Raw genomic sequence first — 26,354 nt, forward strand, 5'->3', positions numbered from 1 at the left:
TGGGGGTCATCTAATTCAACTCCTTGAGTTTACAGATGGGAGACTAGGACCTAGAGATAGAAGCAATTCCTTCACTGTCAGAGTTGTTTGGTGTTAGGGCCACACTGGTTTTTTTTTTTTTTCTTTTTTTAAGACTTTATTTATTTATTCATGAGAGACACACACAGAGAGAGGCAGAGGCACAGGCAGAGGGAGAAGCAGGCTCCATGCAGGGAGCCCGACATGGGACTCGATCCCAGGACTCCAGGATTACGCCCTGGGCCGAAGGCAGGCACTAAACCACTGAGGCATCCAGGGATCCCAAGCCAAGAAATCTTCTCATCACCTTCCTGAAAGTGCTGTGAAATTCATATTTCGATAAAGAAGAAAGCATTAAAAGCAATACAAATTAAAATATTGATGACATAATGATTATTACAATGGTACAAAATGATTCTTTAGTTACTCAGAAGGCTCTTTTGTGTCATGTTGTGCTTAAGAGACCTCATGATTAGGAACATCAGCTACCCCCACATAATATTGCAAAACCCTTTAGCTGACCATGTACATGAGGGGTGAAATTCTAACACTTTTGATAAAAGACCAAGTACTAATTGTGTACATTTGTGCACTTATTTCACCTTCTTTGAGCTTTAGTTCTTTCACCAGTAAAATGAAAGTGATAATATCTACCTCGCAGTTTTGTTGTGGGGATTAAAGAAGAAATGAAAACCACTTGATACAGTATTTGGTACCTATTTGGGACCCAATAAACGTTAAGTTTCTGTTATTACATAATTGCAAGTCTTTCTGTGAATACCTAGGGGACCGTTACTCACAATGATTGATATAGTCACTCTCCAAGGGGGCACTTTTCAACATTTAGTCGACAAATATGATCTTTTCTTAACATCTACTATTGCTGAACTAGGTGCCTAGTATCCATAGAGAAAAAGAAAAGCATCTGTTCTCAAGGGAGACTGAGCGGTAAACAGAAAGTAACAGTACTGTGTGACAGGCTAATGGGACAGAATGGGTGGTGGGTTTGGGGGTGGGGACTTAGAAGTCCGCTTAGGTGAGCGGTGGAGGGCTTCCTTGAGGTTACATGCTTCAATAGGGAAGGAGTAGGAGCTGGCCAGGTAGAAGAGAAACAGGTGGGGGAGGGCACACAGGTGCGAGGAAGCACGTTTTCTATAATGAGGAAGCTATTTTTGATACCGCTGAACAATAAAACAAACAAACAAACAAATAAATAATAGCTTTAGCAAATGAGAAAGGATAGGTTGACTATGGGTTTTCCTTTTTTTTTTTTTTTTAAGATTTTATTTTATTTCTTCTTGAGAGACACCCAGAGAGAGGCAGAGACATAGGCAGGAGGGAGAAGCAGGCTCCCTTTGGACATAGGCCTGATGCAGGACTCATCCCGGGATCAGGGCCTGAGCCAAAGGCAGATGTTCAACCACTGAGCCACCCAGGTGCCCCCGCAGAGGGTTTTCGATTGACTTTAGCTTTCCAGAGATGGGGAGCCACTGAATAATTTTAGGCAGGGAGATAATGCGAAAGGGGTCGCTGGAGAGAAGTGGGAGAATGACACTGCGGGGATTCCTGAGAGCCGGGGAGAGCGCAGCCCGGCTAAAGGCCACGCCCTCCACCCTCCATTCAGTTATCCGAGTAGTTACGGAGGACCTGCCCTGTACCAGGCCGAGTTCCAGGAACTGAAAATCAGGCAATGAGCAGGACTGGAAAGGTCTCTGTTCTCATGGAAGAGCCTGATAATAGATAAACAAGTAAACAAGCAAGAAAGTATCAGATAAGTGCCTCTTGGAAAATTAAACCAGTGATAAAAGAGTCCCTGGGGCACTGTTCCTCCCCCCACCTCCTTATTCACCAAGCCTTTTCTGGGTCTAACTTTGGTTTCCCCTGGAGGCTTTGCTCCTAGAAAAATCTCTAGGGTAAATAATTAACTCAGCTCTCTGGGTGCTTCCAATAAGCTTTGTCTGCGTGGGGATAGTCAGAGCTAAGTCTTCCCCCGGGCCTGGTCAGTTTGTAATCCTTGCTTCGGGACCCCCCCTCTCCGCACCCCATGTTCTGCTACCAGTCTCAAGTGTAAGGCCAGGGGAAGGTCACAGCAACCTTGAGACCTTTCCTGATCATCGTTCCCATGGCAACGTATGACGTGCCCTCTCCGCAACCCCCCCCCCCCCCTTTATATATATGTGTATACCTTTTAGAAGAGAAACATTTGCTAGCTTGGTTGAAATCCTGTATTCCTCTCCTCGGAAAGGTGCAAACTTTTAAAACACACCCTCGGCTTCTGGCAGGAGCGCCGCCATCCCCGCGCTGGGTCTCGGGGCGGGGCGGGGACTGGTTCCCCGCGGCCGCATTCCCTGGGGCCCCGAGCTGGAGGCTGGCTGGTCACCCCCACGGCTCCCCGTGCACCAGAGCTCCTCAGCGCCAGAGGGATGCGGGCCAAGAACAAAAAAGCGAACGTTGTTGTTATATGCAGCCGAAGAGATTAGGGACTGAGAAAGCGGATTTCCCAGTGTACCCCATGGTCTCCACCCCCACCTCCCAACCCGTTTGACATATTTACTCACCGCGAAGGGGTTTTTTTGTTGTTGTCCAAAAAAAAAATTTTTTTTTAAATTATGAAAACTTTCAGAGACACAGGAAAGTTCTCTGTTTTAGGGAAATGTATTGAAAGTCCTGGGAGGGCCTTTCTGATTTTGCCCAGCTTCTCTGGACTGTTCGAAAGTCATAGTTCGCCCTCTGGGGACTTTAGCAGTGAATGATGACTAAATTAGGGGCTCTGCTCAGAGGAGTTTTCTAGTTGGAAGGAGAAGACGCTAATGAAAATCATTTCTTCTTCTTTTCTTCTTCTCCTCCTCCTCCTTCTTCTCCTTCTTCTTCTTCTCCTCTTCTTCTTCTTCTTCTTCTTCTTCTTCTTCTTCTTCTTCTTCTTCTTCTTCTTCTTCTTCTTCTTCTCCCTCCTCCTCCTCCTCCTCTTTTATTTTTTTTAATGCAGTTTACACCTTAGGTACTTTCACATTCCTAATACCGTGAACATGATAAACTCAGAGCCAAATGGAAATTTAGAGATTACTTGGGGATTAAGAGGGGGAGAAAACACCTGACATATACTTGGCCACTTCCTATACTCCTGCCCCTAGTAGACATTGCTAATCAATCTCTCACTCATTCATTATTTTAGACTTATTTGTTGGACATCCTCCAGATTCCACATGTTCCGTCAGGAATACAGCGGGGAAACCACTCAGACCTGCTTGCTACCCTTATGGACCTCCAAGGGGGAGACAGACATTCAATAAATAATTATATGCATGAAGATGTCTTAAAAAGGCAGAGTGTGAGGGCAGAGGAGGGCATCACAGGTCTGGAGGTAACCTGGGGGTGGAGTGGAGTCTGGAAAGGCCTCCTTGAGAAGTGATGCTTAAACTGAGGTCTAGAGGATAAGGAAACTGAGTCTCTCAGAAGGTGGAAAAAGAAGCATCGCATACTGTTTGTGGAAGAGGACATGGGTCACCGCATGCTCCATGGCTAAATGAGAGGGTATGGATGCTAAATGGGGGGTAGTAGTCTAGAATGAATCAGAGGTTGGTGGAGCCAGGCCTTGTTAGAAGAAACGGAGAGGGCTGGAAGGTCAGATCGAGCAAAGGTCCGATTTATTGTTTATTCATTCCCTTTCTAGGGTATTATGCCCTCATGGGCTATTAAAAAGGAAAAAAAGCTATACATTATTGGCTACCTACTAAGTGTTGGCAATTCTCATGAATGCTCACATCTTCCTTGTGAGAAAAGAATTATTTTTCCAGATTTTGAAAAAAGGAGAAGAAAAAGGCTTGGGAGGACCAGAGACATTTGATAAAATTGGCCATCAAGTAGGCGACAGAGCTAGGATTTGAGCACCTTGCACAACTCCTCACTGTCATAAAATCCCCAGACCGGGCCTTGGGAAGCGACAGAAGAGCTTTAATTCCAAAATATGACGGCGGGGCGGGGCGGGGGGTGTCACCTGGGACATCTCTGCGGAGATGTCCCAGGTGACTGAACATCCCCGGGCAGAGGAGCGTGCAGAAGCAGCCCGAAGCCGAGTCTCGGCGGAGGGTGTGTAAGCGGGGGAGGGGGACAATGCGAAGGCGTGACAAGTGACCAGGAGGGCGTCCCTGGGGCTCCTCCGGGACTGCACTGCGGGGAGGTGCCCTGCTCTAACCACTACCCGGCCCGGCCCGGTTAATCATTTCCTGACCTTCCTTCCCCCTTTCTCCCTGCCCGCTGGATTGCCACATCAGCCTCCCCTCCTCCTCCTGCTCGCCTCCGGCCCTCCAGCTCCTTCGCCGGGTTTTACAAGAAGCCCCAACTTTGAGGCAATATTTGTTAGAGCCCCGGACGTCCTCAAGGCCATTCCCCAGAGAGATCTCAGGCTAGCTCGGGTGTAATGCCTGCCCCAGCGGCCCCTTGAGGCTTGCCCTTTCCTCTTTTCGGTGAAGAGGTCAAAGAGCCGGGGATCCATTCCCCGCACGGATCGACCAATCACGAACTCGGTTTCCCTGAGGCCAAAAAGGGTACTGGTAACAGCCGCTGGCGGAGCGGTGCGAGGTTTAAATGAGATATTATGCGTCGCGTGCCTGGCTAGAAGACAGTGATGGGTGTTTAACAAATGTTAGATCCCTTCCCCTTTTTTGTCACCCGGTAGTTGGGACCTCGCGCTCAGCAAACCCAAGTTACAACTGTTTCACTTGGACCTCCACTGGTGAGTGAGGTCTGAAAGTCCAACCACGTGCTCCAGGTAACGCAGATGGTGAGTCACAGAGTCAAGACCTGAACCCAGCTTCGTGGGCGCCGCCGCGGGCCCAGCCACACGGCCCCCAGGTGGCTGGCTTAAAGAACACGTGTTCAGAACCTAGAGCTAGAGGAGTGTTGCACCTGTCGCAGGGAGCGTCACACTAAATCCAGACCGCTCTGGGATCCGTGCAAGCCCGCTGGGCCGCCAGGAGCCAGTGCCCTAACCCCTCTGAGCTTGTGTCTGCGTGTGTAAAATGGGACCTATCGTGCCTGTCTGCACCAGTGGTTTTTATTTTCTTCTTCACACTTTCTTGAGTGGCTAGATTCTCTACCACCACACCACACGCAGGATCAGCCTCCCCTGAGAGCACTCCCTCCGCCGCGGTAAACGCAGCGGACCTGCCTGGCGTGCGGGGGCTTGGCGCCCCACCCTGACCCGTGCCGGGGCGGGGGAGGGGGTTAGCCGCGACCGCCCGGCGCTGCAGAGTTGGGAACTCCCTTGCGAACGCAGCCTGGTTCTCGGGGCCACCCGCCCGCGCGCGCTGGGACCCCACCCGGCCGGAGGGGGCGGGGGCGGGGGCGGGGCCGGGCCTGGGGGCGGGGCCTGTCCGGGGGCGGGGCGGGGCCGGCCTGGGAAGTCGGAAGCCCTCAGCCTAGGGCTGGCGGTAGAACCCGGATCCCGGAATTCCACGTTCTTCGGAGCGGGGCTCCCGGAGACGGCGGGTGGGAAAACCCGGCGCCCGGAAGCCTTTGCTTTCTTTGACGCAAGGGCTCGGGACGCAGCCGCCGTCGGCCGAGCGCCCGGCGAGGAGCGACCCCAGACGGAGGCTTCGGAGCCCCTCCGCCCCCACGGCTCCCGGCCCCCGAGCCTCGGCCTTCCTCGCCGTCCTCCTCGTGGCCATGGAGTGTCCGCACCTCAGCTCCAGCGTCTGCATCGCTCCGGACTCAGCCAAGTTCCCCAACGGCTCCCCGTCGTCCTGGTGTTGCAGCGGTGAGTGCGGCCCCGGGGCGGCCCTGCCGCGCACCCGAGGCCCCGGCCTCGCCAGGCCTGCCGTCTAGGGGCCGCGGGCGGCCGGCGCGCGGACCCGGGAAGGGACGAGGGCGAGCCGGGCCCGGCGGCCGGGGAGGGGTACGCGCTGAGGCGGGCTCGGGCGGGAGCGGCGGGTGGAGCGGCGGCGGCGGCGGCGGCGGCGGCGGCGGCGGCTCCTTTGTTTCCCGCGGCCCGACGGCCCGGCGGCCGAGGAGAGGCCCGAGAGCGGCGGGAGCCGCGGGGGCCGCGAGCGCGCGGGGGCGGCGGCAGGCGGGGACCCGGGCCCCGCGCCTCGCCCCCCGCCCCGCCCCGCCCCGCCGGGGGGCTGCGCGCACCCGCCTTGCGGGGTCCGGGGCTGCGGGGGCGGCTGTCGGGCCCCCGCGGCGCGGCCGCACGTGCGGCGGGGCCCGGGGCGCGTCCCCCCTCGGCCGCGCGAGAAAGCGCCGCTCTCCCCGCGCAGCTTTGTCTGGGCTGCGGGGCGCGCCGGGGCCCTCCGCCGCTCCCTCGGCCCCGCTTCCTTTCGTTTCCCTTCGCTTCCCGGCAGGCTCGGGCAACTCGATCCACGCCAGGTGGGAGCCCTCGGCCGGGAGAGGCGCTCGGAACTCGGGCGGCGGAGGTCGGAGTCTTTCATCAGCCGGGGAGGGTGAAGTTTGAAAACAGGCTGCAGGCGGAAAAGCTCGGGAGGCTGAGCCGGCAGCTGGTGTGGAGGGGCGGCTCGAGTTCCTTTTCACATCTTGCGGGCTGGCTGGAACTGGGTTGGGATTCCCAAGTTCAGGTGCTGTAAAACAGTTACTGGGTTTATGTAATGCTTTCGCGTTACTTCAACATCTCAGCTCCTTCCGTTGGGCTCTTTGGAAGCCCCGGTGCCCTCTTATTGTCTGCTCTAGCGACTTAGGATCGCACCAGCCACACACTGCTTTGATTACTTCCTGGTAGGGCCCTGGTGCCGCCGCTAGAGTCTTTTGTTTATTAGCTTTGAGATGATCAATGGTAGCTTGGGGGTGCAGTGTAAAATTTGAATTGTGCATTTCAAAAACCTTTAAGTTCATTTGAAGAACTAAAAGGAAGAGGGCAACGGTGCAGCTTAGGTGTGTGACATTTTTTCATTGTGGTTTGGAGCTGGGAAGATAGTTTAGAGAATGCCTCACTTAACACTTTTGACAGGTTACTTTTGTAAATGATGCTTAGGTTCTCGGAGAAAAACAGGCAGCGCTACAAAAAAAAATGTGTATTTCAGGGCAAGGAATAGAAATAACTGCAGTTTCTCGGAGCTCTCAGAGGTTTGGTGCTTTGTTTGACTTTGTGAAGTCAGATTATCATTTTCTGCGCGAAGCTTTTAAAGAATAACTGGTTAATGTGTTTTGCAGTGCGGTACTGCACTTTTTTTTTTTTAAATGAGGGTGCAGAAACTTGTACAAATTAGCTCTCACTAATTTGTCTTCCACAGTGAATGTTGAGTATGGATAAACAAATAAGGTGTATCAAATTGCTTTACAAACTGGTTGGGGGGCACATTAGCTATAATTGTAGCTATAGCTATTGTGCCATAACTGTAACTTTTAATGTTTTTCCCCCAAGAGATTTGAAAAACAAATGACCGGAGTAAACACCAGGAAGAGGTGTTATCTCACGAGGAATGATGCTCTCTTGCTCATCTGTAGTAAACCTCATGGATACTATGTGGACAGCACACTTCTGGCTTTTTCTAGGTTAAACTCACATCAAATTTAAAGATGGCCTCGCTGGGCACATGCATCTAAAAAAGGAAAAGAGCTTATGCAAGTGGCAGATATCCTGTTGTGAGTCAGTCTTGCCTTTGTCAGTCAAGGAGTCCACTTGACTGTGGGAAAGAGTGCAGAAAATGGAGTATCTCTTGAGGAACTTAAGGTAAACTGGAGCATAACTAAGAGACTTGGGCTGATAACAAGAACAAACTTAGTATGTCTAGCTGTAAGGATGGGGTGATTTCTCTTCCAGGAGAAGGATGGCATCTTTGCATCTTAAAACAAAGTTAGTCTCTGACAATACTTTACAAGGGTCGCTGATCATGTGCTTGGATTTATGGAACCAATAGAGCTAGTTTTACAACTTTATGTGTTTTATTTTTCCTTCTGTCTATATTTTGTGAATTGAACCCATTCTTTTTTAAGACTTTATTTATTCTCGAGAGACACAGAGAGAGAGAGGCACAGACACAGGCAGAGGGAGAAAGCAGGCTCCATGCAGGGAACCCGACATGGGACTTGATCCTGGATCTCCACGATCACACCCTAGGCCGAAGGCGGCGCTAAACTGCTGAGCCACCCGGGCTGCCCAGAATTGAACCCATTTCATGTGGGCCTCCCATTATAACCTGTTGGCACCCATTCATTGATATAATCTCTTATTGTATTGAGCTTGATCTTGTTCTTGCCTGCCTGTTTCAGTGATTAAATGATTAGTAAATCAGTGAGTCCTTAACTAGTTCATCATCTTGAAGTGTTATTTATTCTGATATTTATTCTTTTAACACTCTTGAGTTTTTCTCTTTCCTTTTTTTTTTTTTTTTTTTTTTTTTAAGTTGGACCAAAAGGGTAGTCAGTGTGTTGAATAATGCTGTGACCGGGTACTGAGTCTGATTACGTTCTTACTAAGGAGGAAAAAAAAAAAAGTCCCTGTTTTGGCACCGGGACAATAAAAGTAATGCCCTTGCCTTGTTTTCTTTGGGAGCTTGCAATTACACCACAGTGAAACAGCCTTAAGGCAGCCAAGCAAATTGCAAAAGGCCAACATCCTAGGTTCTCCTAGCTAGCAATACATCGTTGGACAAGTAGTTCTTTTTCTTTTGAGCATCAGTTTCATTATGTCATCTGTAAAAAAGGGTAGTACTTCACATTTACTTCACAAGGTTGCTGCTAGGATGAACAAGGTAATATTTTTTGTATGAAAATTTTGGGAAACTCCTGTACACTATGCAAGTAATAGGTGGTATTACAGGCCAGCACATCTTTATAAATAGGACTCCGCATACTTAAATATCTAAAGCCCCTTAAATAGGGCCTAGGACAGACTGGCTTTATGCCGAATTATGCTTTGCAAGGAGGTATATTACTCAACAAGATTAGGGGGTGTAAGAAGTAATTATACTTCAGCATTAACTTGAGCTTCTTATCTATGGAAGGCACTGTGTGTTAGGTTATGTAATTAGGTATTGCAGTGGTTCTCAAACTTTTTGTTCTCAGGACCCCTTTATACTTGAAAATTATTGAGAGCTCCACCTTTGTATGGCTTGAATCTATTGATATTCACTGTACTAGAAATTAAAACAAAAATTTAAAATATATTTTATTAAATCATTTACAAATAACAGTAATTAATCCATTACCTGTTAAGACAGATAATGGTATGTAAAATATACTTTTCAAGACAAAAATTTAATGAGGAGAGCGGCATTATTTTACATTTCTACAACTGTTTTTGTTGTCTGGCTTAATAGAAGGCGGCTGCATTTTCATATCTGCTTCTGCATTCAGTCTCTTGAGATATCACACATCATGTAGTCTCTGGAAAACCACTGCATGCTGGTGAGAGAATGAGGGTAAACAATGAAAGTAACATCTTAATATTATTTATGAAAATAGTTTGACTACACATACCCCCTGATAAGGTTTTGGAAACTCTAAGGGGTGCAGGACGACACTTTGAGAAGCCACTGTGTACAACTGTAGTAACAGTGAAGGACAACTGCTCTAATAAAAAAAACTTTAAAGTATTAGAGAACTCCTGAAGGCTAGCAACATTTATATCTTTGGGGAGACTTGCAGATTTTTTTGAAATACATTAGCTGGGAACAGATCCAGTTCTGTTGGGGTCCAGTCATCCCATCTTTTCAAAAGTTACAATCTAATCTAGCTGGTGAGAGACAGGAAGCTAACAGGTTAGAAGGTAAATCCATGTTGTGGTTTAAGGTAAATGTTGAAAATAGCAATTTCCTAATAAGGTAAAAACTGATTTATGTCTAATCTTTGCTAAAGGCATTCTCATTTTAAGTGAAAAAGTTTTAAATAAAAACTAGGACATTCTCTCAAGATCTTTATTATGTGCACGTACCAGATGTTATTTTCAGAAGCTGGAGGCTTGGGGATTTCTTATTTTTGTGGGTAAAAAGACTGAACCAGTGGTAAAATACAGGAGGAAAAAAACACACAAAATTTAAAAAATGATGCCCTAAACACAACTATTTTAATAATTAAAGAAAGCCAAAGAATAAGCATTTGGACCTCAGAGGTTTGGGTAAAATAAAATAGCTATATTGGAGATATTTTAATAGCATAGGCAGGAGAATTTTCCCTGATTAATTCTTCAAAGAGCTGAGGATGCCTCTTTAATTTTCTAGCAAACAGTTGCCCTCACATTATTCTACCCAGGAAAAGTAAGTATAGATGAAGTAAGTGAACTGCAGTCTGGGATGGATATTAGAGATAACCCCGCCTTTTTTTTAAACTTTTTTTTTAATTTTTGAGATCCATTTAGTGAGTTAAGGTGCTGATTATTGATCCTTGCCAGTGATAATAAATTTGTAATTTGTAGTAAAGTTTGTGATAAAGGTGAGAAATTACCTTGATCCAATGATGGGTTATTTTGTGACATATTTCTCTCACAACCTTCCATCTCAAGAAGACTCTTGTATGCCCAGTAGATTACATTTTCTAGATAGGATCAGTTATTTGTTCATCCTTAAGTTAAACGCATTTACTGCTTTTTGGTAGCACGGTTTGAAGTATTTATTAGGTGCTTAGCATGTAACAAGACACTCAGTAAATATTTGCTTAATGAATGAAGGAACTTTCTTCCATTTAGTTCTTGGCTGGAATGACCTTAGACTTCGTGTTGAAAATAAACACAAAGTGAACTTCCCCCTAAAACACTGTCACCAGTCCCTACTCCCAATATTTTCTTCTGTAAGGTAAATTTTGACTCAATTATGAGCAGATGGCTTTCTGCAGTGTTACCACAATGAAACTGAATTCTTTTGAGTTCTGTGTTTATAGATGGCCAGGTGGACTTTTGGGTAAATGTGGATGGGGCAGTTAAAAATCAGAGGACAGAGGATACTTTTTCATCTTAATTCTGGAAGTTAACATTTGAATTTTATATACTTCTCTGAAGAACTTAAACTTTATTGGTATTATTTGTAAGCTTAGGTCAAATGTAATTGTTTTTCTAGTTTGTCTGGCAGTGCTGCCCCCCCCCCCCCCCCCCGCCCCAACCTTAAATCAGCTTCAGCAAAGTCTCTAAATAATTGGTAGTAGATGTGAAAGACCTGGAATCTAGAATGTGCTCTCTGTGTTTGTTTGAAGAGGCTGTAGTATAGGCATTGAGCCTAACGTTTTGCTGTTGTGAAGTTTTGACACATAGATCAGAAGTCATTTTCTAAATAGTATTCTTAGTAGTATACAAAGATTATCCTTCATGTCCATAGCAGAAGAAAGGAAGGGGTTGAGGGGAGAATGTGCACTCTTTGTTTTGGTTTCCCATTATTCATTTATTCTCAAAATAATTCCTTCTCATCATTATTTGCTTTTACAGGATTAGCCTTAGGCTTTTATAACATCCTACTTTCTCCTTAATTTATGCAATTCCCTTCTTTACTGGAATTTAATACATTCATTTTTAGATTGTTAAAACTAGATTTAGAAATACTTACATTTTATAGTATTTGTAATTCAGTAAGCAGAATAGTGAGTAATTTAGTTCGAAGCTCAGTGAGCAATTTAAATTCCTGTTTTAAAATTTAATTGAGTCCCTCTTCCATCAGGGAGTAATTTACATGTACGTTTCCTCCTAACTTTGTTTTTTCTTTCTTTTGGAGCTTTTCTTCTCTCTTTCTTGAGCTATTTTGTATATTTTTTCCTTCTTTGAAAAAAAAAAATATTTTCCTTTGATTAAGCTGCAGTTCTCCACCAACCTACCTATGGGTTTTATATTCAATCTAGGCCTCAGAATAGAATTGGGTAGGTAGTTTATCAGTGCTTGAAGTGAAAAATGCATACGGTTTAATGTATTTTAGTGTTTCATGTTTATTCATAGCTCCTTTAGACATGAGAGCAACTGCATTCTGGGTGTTTTAATAGAGCTTTCCTGGACAGATGGCTTAGAAGGAAGTACTTAGATTCTCAGCAGGGGCTAGTACTTTTTGGAGGGTATATTTGTCATGGAGCTTACCTTGATTGACAGTGTAGAATGGTGAGAATAGCGTTAATATCAGTAACAGCTTGTTCGTCTTACCTAGAATTTTTTTGTGCCAAAACCTCTCAAGATGCTCTGCGATTCATAATAAGTCTGACTTGAGAATATAGGTAAGAGGAGGTATCTTTTAGATTGAAAGGAAATTTACCTAAAACTTGTTTATTGCAGTCGTATCCTGGAATCTTTCAGGGTTTCAAATGATCTTTGGCTTAGAAACTTGTATATAGAGATCTCTTAACTGCCGTCAGTCTGCAGATGTTAGTATCTATAGTAATTCCAGATGTTTTCTCATCTATTAGTTTTACTGAGTAGGAGGAGAATGGAGAACAACATAAAATAACTTCAAAGAAGTTTGCTAGCGTTTAATCCTGACTAATTTAATTAACTGCCCATCCTTGTAGTTTTTCCTGTTTTATGGATTGTGAAACTGAGACAAAGATTAAGAGAGTTGCTTAAGATGCTTGGGGGTATTAGAGATAGCCCAAAGCTTAGATTCAAATGCCATTCAAACCATACTTTAGTTTGCCTTTTAAAAAGCGGGGTCTTTATTTTGTCATCCAGTAACTTAGTGCTTAATAATTTAAAGGATTTAAAGTCTTTGGAAGCATACTTAAAATAATTCCTTTGAAGATTTTTGACATGAAATACGTTTTAAATTCCACGTTTTGAAAATAACTTATTTTAAAATTCTGTATTTGATTAGCCATTCCTCTCTGTTTATTGATTAAAGTGCAGGCAAGTTGGAACAAGATTGGTAATACAGTTGGAAGAAAACTGCTGTTTTTGAATTTCTTAACTTCATTACAGTTCAGATCTAATTTTTTTGTTGGCTGAAATTCATATTACTTTAGTTCAGATATAATAAAGCAGCTTTCTCAACTTAGCCATGGATAAAATGCACTTAGCTTTTGGTTATTTTTTAAATGTGCTTCTGTTCTTGAAGTACCCCTTCTTATTTTTTTATTTTGTTTCTAGGAGAGGAGATTCTTTTTGGAGGTAGTTTTTTTTCGGGGTGGGGGAGGGAGAGAATTCTTAAGAATTTTGCTTTTGCTTCTGGTAGCTCAGAGGTTGTTTGAATCTTTGCTTTTAGGCCAGTGTACTTTGTTGAGTCCATTTAGTTATATTCTAAGATTTTCCAATTGTATTTCTTGTAAAAGTTAAGTCTTTAGACTACAAAGTGTAAAACAGATTTCCCTCTCTAAAATACTGAATAGTATCTATGTATGCTGTTTACAGATGTATAAAATGCAGATGAGCTTAGAAAGGCAATTTTAGATTTTGGAAACTATTGTTGAAATTAAACTTGGACATTGAAAAATTAAGTTTATAGTTGTCTTAGTGTTTGAGCTAAGCTTCACGATTAATAAATGCTAGGTAGGAATTGAGAGTTTATTTTTAAAGATGTATTTATTTTGAGAGAGTGCAAGCAAGCATGGAGGGGGAGGGGCAGAAGGAGAGTCTTAGACTCTGTGCTGAGCTGAGCAGGGAGCCCCATGCAGGGCTTGATCTTACCACCCTGAGATCAGGATCTGAGCAGAAAACCCAAGAATGGGTGCTCAACTGAGCTACCCAGGCTCCCTGAGAGTTTATTTATTTATTTTTGTTAAGATTTTATTTATTCATGAGAAACAGAGAGAGAGAGGCAGAGACACTGGCAGAGGGAAGCAGGCTCCATGTAGGGAGCCTGACGTGGGACTTGATCCGGGGTCTCCAGGATTACGCCCTGGGCGGAAGGCTGCGCTAAACCGCTGAGCCACCCAGGCTGCCTGTGTGAGTTTATTTTTAAGATGAACCAGCTCGTGTTTTTAAAAAGATATAACCAACTGGATTTTATCTGAAGACTTTGTACTCTGCTTTAGGATTAAATAGCTCTATCAGTGGGCTATTTTCCATTTTGAGCAGACATTCAGTCCTGATATTTTTTCTTTGTTGTAGTTAGGTTTAAGACAGCCTTGTAGAAATCTGCTTGCCCGTTTATCCTTGACTCACCCTGAAGACTCTTAATTTTATAGACTGTTCTTGTACTATCTCATCACTGGGAAGAGCAGGCTGGTGATTAACTGTCATATTCATGCAGGTTTAACTTAACTGATTATAAGATACTACACTTACTATTTTAGCTTCTTTAAATCTTTGTCCTTGCTGACCATGCTCAGGTTTTCTTTTTCAAATAATAGATTATTGTCCATTCCTTTGTTTTGAACATTTGTTATACAATATTGGGATGGTAATATTTTGATCAAAGATTTTTGAGGATCATACTGATGTGCCAAGGAAACAATTTTTTAAAGAATTTTATTTCTTTTTTTGAGAGAGAGTGCACCAGCAGACGGGCAGAAGGAGAGGGAGAAGCAGACTCTCCACTGAGCAGGGAGCCAGGACCCTGGGATCATGACCTAAGCTGAAGGCAGCTGTTTAACCAACTGAGCCATCCAGGCACCCCTCAAGGAAACAATTTTTGCTGTAGAATATTTCCCTGGGAAAATTCATAGATAACATGTTAGAGAAATGCTCTCATATGATATTTTTTTAAAAAAGAACTTCTATTTAAAACTTAGAGTCTTTGGGACTAGTACTTCAGTTATTGATTGAGGATTTTTAATTTTAGTATGACACAGTAAAATGTCCTTTGGTTTAATCAAGATTAACTCTAGCTTCCACCTGAATTATTTTGAATGTTAATAGTGAGATGCATTAACATTGGAGAAATTGCTCTGTACCAACTAAGGACTCAAGTTTCACCTTATGTGTGTGCGATAGCTACCAGACCTCAACATTCATGACATGAGATTCTGAGAGCGTTATATACTATATCGGTTTCATTTCAGTTACTTTAAGTGCCTTGTTTTTGTGTAGTCTTTTAGAGCTGCATTTAAAAACATATTTTTTAGGCTTTTGTGGGCTTTTTTCTTTGAACAATTAATAGATATTTTGGGGGAAATATGATTTTAAACTTGTGTCTACGGTTGTAAAAAATTCCAGCTCTTAGTTTTTGTTAAATAATTAGAACAGCTACTGGAGTTTGCAGGTTCCTCTTTTCTGTAATATTCAGCATCTAGCCTGTTAAGCAGAGATAAGTATGTGCGCAATTTATGTTTTTTCTTTCCATTTCTTCATAAATAGTCACATTAACCTTAGGAGAATAGTTTCCCAGCACATCAGTAAATACAACTATGGTACTCTCCACCCCCACCTCTTCGTGCTTTATTGCTCTCCTATATTACAAAACCACAGAAAACTAGGAAGAGAATTATACAATGCAGATATTAAACCTACTTCTCTGAGTAAAAGTGTTGGATAATGAGCATTTCCTAAACCTCTTAATTATTTTATTGATTTTATTGATTTATAGATTATAGGAGAGAGTGCTTCATACACACACACATATATATACTTATGTTAACAACAGCAAGTATATGCAATGTAGATTCATATATACATACACACGCATACTTATATATACATGTGTGTATGTATATATGAATCCTACATTGCATATACTTGCTGTTATGAAGTAATAGTTGTATGTTTACATTTATGATTTATTGATTTATTGATTTGAAGATCCCACTGTTTAACCATGGATTTGTTTACTCAGGTTGGCAAAAGCATGGAATAGCATCAGATCTTGCTATATTAAATAAATGGAAATATTGTATGTTAGAATTATTCTTAGGTGATTCGTGGCTTTTTTCCATTCTGCATAATCTGCTTCATAGGGTAAGTTATTTTTGAAATAATATAAACTGTTGGTAATTTTTCTGTAGTTATTGGTGTCTGGTCTTCCAAAGGCAAAAGTGGCCCATTTGGACTCTAATTTGGTGATCTACTTTGGCTTTAGTAGTTTTAAGGCTCCTCCTCACGACCCTTTCCTCTCTTTTGGAGTTGGGGGTACAGTTCTAGTATTTAGCTGAAGGTTGGTAGAGTAGATACAACATAATAGCTTCATTAGGTGTTTCACCAAAGTAGGTCTGAGGAAGTCAGATTTGTGATAGAATGAATAATAACAAATTTATTTAGTGTGATACTGTTTTGGTAATTATATAGTTTCACATACATTGTTTCCATATGTGTTTTTATTTCCTGTTGAAAAGTGATTTCAGAAATTTCAAAATAGGAAAAATACGTGAGCCAGTGAGGGGACCAGCCTTATGGATCAGAATCTGCCTCAATGTGGGAAGTCAGCAGGGCCAGATGCCCTCTCTTTTCTAGCTCTGTAGGTAACTGGATCTGTTAACTTATAGATGACACATTTTGGACAGTTTTGAAATTACATGCTGTAGTAAAGAACAGATACATTAGCTCTGTAAATTCTGCTTGTAGTATATAGGGAATTCAGTTTGTGTCTAGCATACCTCAAATGATAAATTGCTATTATAATTTTTATGCCATTAAAAAGATTTAAAAAAATTTTAATTCCAGTGTAGTTAACATACAGTTTTTTTTAAAGATTTTTTTTTAAATTTTTATTTATTCATGAGAGACACTGAGAGAGGCAGAGACATAGGCAGAGGGAGACGCAGGCTCCCTGTAAGGAGCCCAGTGTGGGACTCAATCCTGGGACCGGGATCATGCCTGGAGCCAAAGGCAGACGGTCAACTGCTGAGCCACCCAGACATCCCAACATACAGTTTTATACTAGTTTCAGATGTATAGTTTTGTGATTCCACACTTCCATATATCACCCATTGACATATAATAGATTTTAGACATTTTTTTTTAAGATGAAAAAACATGGTTTGGGTACTTGCATGAGTTAATAAGACTTTATCAACTTACTTTTCAAAGATTAATTCATGGTGTGCCTGGGTGGCTCAGTCAGTTAAGTGTCTGCCTTCGGCTCAGGTCATAATCCCAGAGTCTGGAAACGAACCTGCATCAGGCTCCCTGCTCAGTGGGAAGCCTGCTTCTCCCTCTTCTCTGTCGCCCTCCTTGTCCACACGCATGCGCACATCATCCCCCTCTCTCTCTTTCTCTCAAATAAATAAATGTCTTAAAAAATAAATATTAATTCATGTTTCAAAAAAATATATATAGACAGTTAAATGATAGTATCAAAAGGTTTATTTTTATTTTATTTTTTAAAAATATTTTATTTATTTATCCATGAAAGACACAGAGAGAGAGAGAGAGAGAGAGAGGCAGAAACATAGGCAGAGGGAGACGCAGGCTCCATGCAGGGAGCCCAACGTGGGACCTGATCCAGGGTCTCCAGGATCACGCCCTGGGCTGAAAGCGGCGCTAAACTGTTGGGCCACCAGGGCTGCCCAATTAAATGATAGTATCAAAAGGTTTAAAACACAGCAGCAATTTCCTACCCTTCTATCCTCAGTCTTACTGTCCACAAACAATCACTTTAAGGTCTATTTAGTTTTTATGCAGTAAATACTGGTATACTTTTTTTTTTTTTTGAAAGAGAGCCAGAGTGAGCGAGACAGCATGAGCAGGGGGGAGGAGCAGAGGCAGAAGGAAGAGCAGACTATCCACTGAGTAGGGAGCCCAAGGTGGGACTCAATCCCAGGATCCCAAGGTCATGACCTGAGCCAAAGGCACCGGCTTAACTGAGTCACCCAGGAGCCCTAATACCTGTATTCTTCTAAATAATACACTGTTCTTTCTTTCCTTTTTTTTTTAAGATTTTTAAAAATTTATTTATTCATGAGAGACAGAGAGAGAGAGAGAGAGAGAGAGAGGGAGAGAGGCAGAGATACAGGCAGAAGAGAGAAGCAGGCTCCATGCAGGGAGCCCGAGGTGGGACTCTATCCCGGGTCTCCAGGCTCACACCCTGGGCTGAAGGCAGATGCTAAATTGCCGAGCAATGAGGGCTGCCCTACACTGTTATTTCTTAATTTCTTGCCTTTAGGCTTTATCTCTTGATATCTTACTGTCATAAGTGAGGACATTAATGTGTTTGTACCATTCTCCCTTCTGCCACCTTTTCCATTTCTCAGTATGATTAGATTACAAATTTTGGTTAACATGGAGGTTACTTGAATTTTATTTTTCCTTGAGTTAATAATTGCCTTTTTATTTTTTTTTAAGATTTTACTTTTTGAGTAGTCTCTACACTCAACGTGGGGGTAAAACTCATAACTCCAAAATCCAGAATCACATGCTCTACTGATTGAGCCAGTCAGGTGCCTCAATAATTGTCTTTTTTAAAAAAATTTACCTTCTACGTATTTGATCCCAAATATAAATCTGTCATATGTCTATGAATATTATGTTACAGGCATTTAAGCAGATAGATAATCTCTTAGTACTATTTTTCCCTCCGGAAGACCTCTTTTCTGGAGTAATCTTGCTCCCATTTGAGCTAATTGTTCTCTAGACCTACACTGGACAGTTTTTATCCAAAGATTCCCTTGCTGTTCTTTTGTATTAGATCTCCCATTTCCTGGATCCCATGTCTTTCTTGTTTTTTTTTTTTTTTTTTTTTCTTTCTTGGTTTATTAGACTATTTTGCTGGAGTACATCATCCAGCTCTCTTTTCATTGGAGGCAGATTTTTGACCACATGCATGGCTGATACTTTTATTCTAATTTCATACTTGATTACTGGACTGACTATAGAATATTAGGTAAGATTTTTCTCTTAGAAATATGAAAGTGTTGTTCCTTTGTTTTTAGGCTTCCAATGTTGCTATTGAGAAACCTGATGCCATTCTGATTACTCTGCCTTCATATAGTATATATCCTTTTATTCTTTTTCTTGGAAGCTTTTAGAATATTCTTCTTATGCTTAGTGTTCTGAAATCTCAGAGTGATGTATGTTGGCATGGGTAGTTTTTCTTCTATTGTGACGGGTACTCAAGGGGCCTTTCAGTCGCTTGATAGCACACTTATCTTCCCATACTTATATCTCTTTTTTCTCTCGTATATCTTTTTGTTCTTTTTTATTTCTAGCACTCTTATTAATTGAATGTTGGGTGCCCTAGGTAGAACCTGCAATTTTCTTATCTTTTTATTTCTTTGCCCTTTGGTTCTAGTTCCTGAGATACTAGAATGATTTTTTTCTCCCCTCCCCTGCCTTGCATTGAATTTTGGTATTTAATTATATTTTTAATTTTCAAGGGCTTTTTATGCATGAGAGACACAGAGAGAGAGGCAGAGACATAGGCAGAGGGAGAAGCAGGCTCCCCATAAGGAGCCCAATGTGGGACTCTATCCTGGGACTCCAGGATCATGCCCTGAGCCAAAGGCAGATGCTCAACCTGAGCCAAAGGCAAATGCTCAACCACTGAGCCATCCAGGCATCCCTGTCTGTCTTTATATGAGTGAGGCACTAAAAAGCTCTGTCATTGGGCTTCACTGTGACATGGGGGAACAAGCCATCTTCATTGGAGGTAACATGAAGACGTCTATATGAGAACTTTTAGCTCCATTCAGTTTTTCACTCTTCCCTCTAGGGGCTGTACACCTGGCCACCGGTGTTTTGGCATCAGGATATAGGAAGTTCCATGATTCAGTTGTTTTCAATCCTGTCCTACCCTTGCTGTCTGCTGTGCCTAGTGTCCCTGAGCCCAGGGCCACCTCCTGTCTGCATTCTTCTTTGCTGGCAGTTAGGTTGTAGCTTCGTTTGCACTACCAAGACTAACTTCTTGCTGACTTCCAAAAACATGTTGAAATCTTTTGTGTGCTTTGATTGCCTCACATGTTCTCTTTATCTTTGTGTGTTAGTATCTATTTAATTCCTTTATTGTCATTTTAGTGGATGTTAGGGAGGGGAGATAAGAGAGAAGTTCGTCTGCCATGATTTATTTGGTGTCTTTTTTCTTTTCTTTTCTTTTCTTTTTTTTTTTTAGAGAGAGAGAGAGAGAGAAAGCATGCATGAGTGGTATGTGCCAGCATGCACTGAGGGGGGTAGGGTGTGAGAGTGGGGGAGGGGCAGAAGGAGAGAGAGAATGAGAAAACCAAGCAGGCTCCAGTGCAGCCCTGAGCCTGACGCAGGGTTCAGTCCCACTATTCCAGGATCACTACTGGAGCCAAAGTCAAGAGTTGGTGCCCAACTGACTGAGCCACCCAGGTGCTCCTTAGTGTCTTTTTTTAAATGAAATATTTTATTTTATTTTATTAAATATTTTATTTATTTATTCATGAGAGATAGAGAGAGAGGCAGAGACACAGGCAGAGGGAAAAGCAGGCTCCGTGCAGAGAGCTGGACATGGGACTTGATCCCAGGTCCCCAGGATCACACCCTGGGCTGAAGGCGGTGCTAAACCATTGAGCCATCCGGGCTGCCCTAAATGAAATATTTTAAACCAGTTTTTAGGGCAAGATACTTTATCCTGTCAAAAATAGATCTTATTAGTTATTCAGGTATTTAAATCACTAAAACTGAAATTTGCATTACTCCATTTGAGTAAAAGATCAAATTCAGATTTACTTTCTCTATGGACAGAGCAAAATATTGTTGCTGTTGTCAGAGTCAGCAGAAAGAGTAGGTAAACCAGAGGATTTGACTCTGTTTAGAAAGCCAAATCACAAGCCAGACTTTGGATATGTAAAAGAAACACAGTTGTAAGGTCATTTGGACTACTACAATTAACATGTTGTAATATTTTACTGGATTAATTCATTATCCATCAACTTAATGGAGTTAATGCTGGGTTTATAAAACTCTTTTGGCACTACCCGTTGATAACCTTTTCCCTTGTGTTTTGGTAAAAAAATAATAATGTTTTTAATTGGAAATAAAGAATAAAATTTGTTTAATTGCAAAAAAAAAAACCTTACTTTGATATAATTCCACATTTAAAGAAGCATTGCTAAGAAAAGTACAAAGAACTCCCATCTACTTTTTTTCCTCCAGTTTTTGTTTAAATTCCAGTTAACATACAGTGTAATATTAGTTTCAGGTGTAAAATTTAGTGATTCTGCACTTTCATACAACAACACCCGGTGCTCATCACAAGTGTACTTCTTAATCCCCATCACTTATTTAACCCATCCCTGCACCAGCCTCCCTTTCTGATTACTATCCGTTTTTTTAAAATAATTTTTTAAAATTTTTATTTATTTATGATAGTCACAGAGAGAGAGAGAGAGAGAGAGGCAGAGACACAGGCAGAGGGAGAAGCAGGCTCCATGCACCGGGAGCCCGATGTGGGATTCGATCGTGCCCTGGGCCAAAGACAGGCGCTAAACCACTGCGCCACCCAGGGATCCCTATCAGTTTGTTCTGTATACTTTTAAGAGTCTTTATCTAGATTAACCAATTGCTAACATTTTGCCCCATTTGTGTTATCATTTATGTATGCACCCTCAGTGTATATATTTTCCTCCTGAGTAATTTGCGGATAAAATACTTTGTCCATAAATACTGTAGTTTTTTTTTTTTTTTTTTTTGAGGAACAAGGAGTTTCTTTTCAGTAACATAGGATATTGGTCAAAAACAGATATTTAATACTGATAGAGTAGTATTATCTAATGCGCGTTCCATGTTCAGGTTTCTCCAGTTGTTCCAATAATGTCCTTTATATATGTCCTTTCAACAGTTTCCCCTTTGGAACGCCTGGGTGGTTCAGCCGTTGAGCACCTGCCTTTGGCTCAGGGTATGATCCCGCAGTCCCAGGATTGAGTCCTACATCGGGCTCCTCACAGGGAGCCTGCTTCTCCCTCTGCTTATGTCTCTGCCTCTCTTTCTCTCTGTCTCTCTCATGAATAAATAAATAAAATCTTTAAAAAACAAAAATCAAAAAACAAAAACAACAGAAAAACGGTTTCCCCTTTGTGTCATACCTGCCTGCTTCTCCCAGATCTAATCCAGGATCATGCATTTCATTTTGTTGTCATAATGCTTTAGTCTTCTTTAATCTGGAACAGTTCCTTGGCTTTTATCTTTCAGATTGTGGTATTTTTTAATTTAAAAAAATTTATTTATGAGAGAGAGAATTGGGCATGCACATGAGCTGGAGGAGGGGCAAAAGGAGAAGGAGAGAAGCAGACTCCCTGTTGAGTCCTGCCCATGGCTCAGTCCCAGGATCCTGACCTGAGCCAAAATCAGGAGTCCCACATTTTTTTAATTAATTAATTAATTAATTTATTTATTTAAAAAAAGTTTTTTTAGGAGTCCCACATTTAACTGACTGAGCCACCCATGTGCCCCTGAGATTGTGATATTTTTAAAGAATACAGGCCAATTATTTCAGAAAATGTACTTCATTTTGAGTTTTTCTGATTTTTTCTCATGATTTAGTTCAAATCATGCATTTTTTTGGTGGAAATACTACAAAAGTAATACTCTGTCTTCTCAGGGCATCATATCAAGAAGTATATGATGTTTGTCTCATTTTTGTGATATTAACTTCAATCATTAAGGTAATATTTGCAAGGTTATTCCACTGTGAAGTTACCATTTTTCCCTTTGCTATTAGTAAGTATATTGTGGGAGGTGCTTTGAGATTTTGTGTATATATCCTATTCTTCACCAGGCTTTCACTCAATAATTAAGCATCCATTGATGATTCTTGACTGAATCCCTTATTACTGGGATGGTTGCAAGATGCTGATTTTTGTTTTTTAAGATGTTGAATTTGTAACTTGTGTTCTAAATATATTAGTATTCTGTAAGAAAGTTTTCCTTTCTCTCCCACTTATTTATTAATTTATTGTATTAGTACGGACTCATAGGTTTTTATTTTATTCTGTGATACTGTTAATATTTAGAGGCCCAAATTATCATAGATTTGGCTAATGGGAGCAACCTAAGCCATGATTCTGACAGGTCCCTATTGTTCTTTGAGCTCTTCCTTTTGGACACAGCAAGAAACTCCAGGCTCATCTTGTACTCAGCCTTCCCCAGCCTTGGAACCAGCCATTTTTCCATGTATCCCTTATTCTGTTTAGTGGGGGAATAATGTTTGTAAACTAAGATATCTCAGCAGATAAGAGCTAAGAACTATGAATACATATGTCTGTATCTTATTTGTGTGTGTGTGTGAGTTCATACTAATACTTGTAATTCCAATTCAGCACCACAAGCCTGGTCTTGCCCCTTTTCGTATTCGTAATGCTCTTCCTCAACATTGAAAATCTGGTTCCCATTATCCGCAACATCTGTACTTGTTTGCTTTTTGCCATAATCGGAGAAAGTAATTCCAGAACTGCTGACCCATACCATTGTAAAGGAAACTCCTTTTAACTAGAGTTCAGTATTTGTTTATAGTTCTTTTTGTTGTATACTGACAGTGTATCAAGTATTATGTTCAAAAGTCATTTGAATTACTTTTCCTCCTGTATTTTAATACACTTATTTATTTGACATATAGTTGGGTTCATTTGTGTTTGATTTCCATTTTGGATATTTTTCGCTTCTTCCTTGCTGATTTTTATTTTCCTTTTCGAGTATATAAAATATTAGCATAGTTCCAAAAGTTAAAACTATACTGAGAAGAGTACTACTCAATCCTTTCACTCATTGCCACCCATCTGGTAGACAATTATTCTGATTTATCCTTCTGTGTTTCTTTTTGTAAAAGAAGCAGATACATGAATATTTTCTTATCTCTGTCTCACAAAAGGTAGCAAACTAAGTATACAGTTTTGGACTTTGCTTCTTTCATTTAACAGTATACCCTGTATATCACTTAATGTTTGTAGAAATTTTCCTTATTATTTTTTAACAAGTTCATAGTACTCCATTTGTGGATATGTCACAGTGAATTCATTCGCCTATGTTTTGGCTCCTGTTATAGGTTATTTGCAGTATTTTACAGTTAGAAATAATGCTGCAACTAAGCTTGTATAAATACATTTTTATACTAAGAGTATCAACAGGGAAGATGGAAAGTTTTAACTTTTTAGTTGTGTGAGCAGTAATGTGTAAGTGATTTTATAATAATACTTCAACCTTTTTGCCTGCCTGCTCCTGTCTTCCCATCTGCTGTGGCCTCACAAATATATTTAAGGCTGTTGACAGGAAATATTTTATTGTAATTATTTTTCTGTCTGGGAAACCTTGAAATCAGAGAGCTAGAAGTGACCTTGAAAGCATTTTTAGTCAACACATGGTAGCAACTTAATCATATATGTTCTGGGTCCGGTTTCATTTTAAACAGTTGACTGCTGCTTGTATGTACTAATCAATGCTGTTTTACCACATGAGTACTCAGACTGTACTGTTTTCTGGGACTTCTCTCTTACTTTTAATTTAATTTGTGTTAGGTTCCTTCATGTTGTGCTGCTGACTGGCTGCTCATTTTTTTTTTTTTTAAAGATTTTATTTATTTGAGAGAGGAAGACAGAGGGAGCATGAGCAGGGGGAAGGGCAGAGGGAGAAGCAGATTCCCTACCGAGCAGGGAACCTGATTTGAGGCTCCATACCAGGCCCCTGGGATCGTGACCTGAGCTGATGGCAGATGCTTAATGGACTGAGCCACCTTAAGCACCCCATGCTCCCTAGGGTCTTGGAATTGCAGTGGGACAAGATAGTTATATATAGGGTAGAAATGGGGATATGGGCATCTGTTTTCTCTAACAGGTCTCAGAGCATTAGTCAGTATTATAAACTGCAGATCTTCAGAGGAGTGGCGTCTTGAATTCCCAGATAATGCTGCTGCCTCTCCTAGGTGGTTGAGAACTTCCAGTCTCTTTTTCCAGTAAGCAGGCATTGCAACAGAAAGGAGACCACCTCCTACAGTGGTGGATAACTGTGTAAAAGATTGGCTAGCACAGCTTCCCATTTAGAGGGACCATGAACGAATTATACATGTGTTGAAGTAAATGATTCTCTTAGCCTAAGGGTGGCTCTAGCCTCCAAGGGGATCACTTCTGGTCCCGAGAAGCCTTTTATATTTATGTGCATGTGCCCATACAGATGTTATCATTTTCTGTGCATGTCTTGACATGGAAAAGGTTGGAAAAATAGGTAGAGCACAGTCAGAAAATTAGCCTCTAAGAACCAGGGACATTGGTTCTTAAAGAATCTGATAGTAAGGTGGATAAAAAGGAATTGAATTTCGGCCGACTGGTTCATAAAAATAAGCTGGCCACCATATATTTAATCTGGTGTGTTTTGAAACCATTCCTGTTTTCTTCTTTGCTACTGAAGTTAGAAATTTTAAAATATTTTTGTTTACCTAAAGAAAATGAAAACTCTAATTCAAAAAAGATACATAAATTCCTATGTTTATTGCAGTGTTATTTACAATAGCCAAGATAAGGAAGGAACTCAAGTGTTGATTGATAGATGAATGGAAAAAGAATATGTAGGAGAGGGGCACCTACGTGGCTCATTCAGTTAAGCATCTGTCTTTGGCTCAGGTCATGATCTCTGGGTCCTGGTGTCGAGCCCTGCATCAGGCTTCCTCTTTAGCGGGGAGCCTGCTTCTTTCTCTCTCCCTCTCTATCTCCTTCTGTCTCTCCTCACTGCTCATTCTCTCCCTCTCAAATAAATAAAATCTTAAAAAAAGATGTAATATATATATATATCTCCATATATAATATTCCATTATATCTGTAAAATGGAATATTACTCAGATGTAAAGAAGAATGAGGTATTGGCATTTGCAACAACATGATAGACCTAGAAGGTATAATGCTAAGTGAAACAAGTCAGAGAAGGGCAAACACTATATGGTCTGATTTGTATGGAATCTAAAAAACTAAACAAACAAAGCAGAAACAGACTATAAACAGAGAACAGACTAAGGGTTGCCAGAGGGAAGGGGTGGAGAGACAGGCAAAGTGAGTGAAATGGATTGGGAGGTACAGGTTCTAGTTATGGCATGTTTAAGTTATGGGGATGAAAGGTATAGCATAGGGAACACACAATAGTATTGTAATAGTGTTCTATTATGACTGGAAGGCAGCTACATTTGTGGTAAGCATAGCATAAGGTATAGAGTTGTTGAATCACTGTCATATACGTTCAACTAATGTAATATTGTGTGTCAACTATAGTTTAATAAAAATCAGTAATTTTAAAAATATTTTAAATGACTTGGCCTGGCACATTATATCGGGTATTCCAAGAATACCCAAGGTATATTTTGCTTGATTAGATTGGTGAACCATGATTTAATCTGTTACAAATATCTCTGAGTTCAGTGTATTTCAGTATGGTTTTGACACTTAAGCTGCCTCTCTACTTAAATATTTTATCTGGGTATCATCTTATTAAGTTGTCTAAACCTCTCTGCACGTCTCTTAAAATGTGGATCTGAGATGCATTTAATTTTTAAGTATATTTATTTTATTTAGATGTATAAAGTTTAATGATTCTGATATTACTGTGGTTGTAGTTCAATTTTGCAATAAGTTATTAAAATTGAGTATCATCTCATTATTTGATGTTTTGAATATAATTATAGTTC

At 41.4% G+C, this 26,354-nt stretch overlaps 1 protein-coding gene and 1 long non-coding RNA gene across 7 annotated transcripts in view; one reads left to right on the top strand and one right to left on the bottom strand.

The window, feature by feature from the left end:
- Positions 1-344: 344 nt before the first annotated feature.
- Positions 345-5,325, bottom strand: LOC119866914. The gene is made up of 3 exons (XR_005381763.1): positions 2,577-5,325; positions 2,204-2,423; positions 345-1,748 (listed from the first exon to the last, which is right to left on the bottom strand). It is a non-coding gene; the product is annotated as an uncharacterized LOC119866914 (long non-coding RNA).
- A 148-nt stretch (positions 5,326-5,473) lies between these two features.
- The window catches only part of USP3 (ubiquitin specific peptidase 3), a 111,179-nt gene continuing 90,298 nt past the window's right edge, over positions 5,474-26,354 (top strand). For 2 of the 6 annotated variants that reach the window (XM_038580642.1, XM_038580643.1), the window contains exon 1: positions 5,474-5,773. In XM_038580642.1, coding sequence (XP_038436570.1) covers positions 5,683-5,773 — 91 coding nt within the window. In that variant the 5' untranslated portion in view covers positions 5,474-5,682. Of the gene's footprint in view, positions 5,774-6,239; positions 6,382-7,566; positions 7,700-26,354 lie in introns of those variants that run through there. The other 4 variants (XM_038580646.1, XM_038580645.1, XM_038580644.1 and 1 more) reach the window with 4 other exon arrangements.

This window comes from Canis lupus, chromosome 30, assembly GCF_011100685.1.
Source record: "Canis lupus familiaris isolate Mischka breed German Shepherd chromosome 30, alternate assembly UU_Cfam_GSD_1.0, whole genome shotgun sequence".
Taxonomy (NCBI): domain Eukaryota; kingdom Metazoa; phylum Chordata; class Mammalia; order Carnivora; family Canidae; genus Canis; species Canis lupus.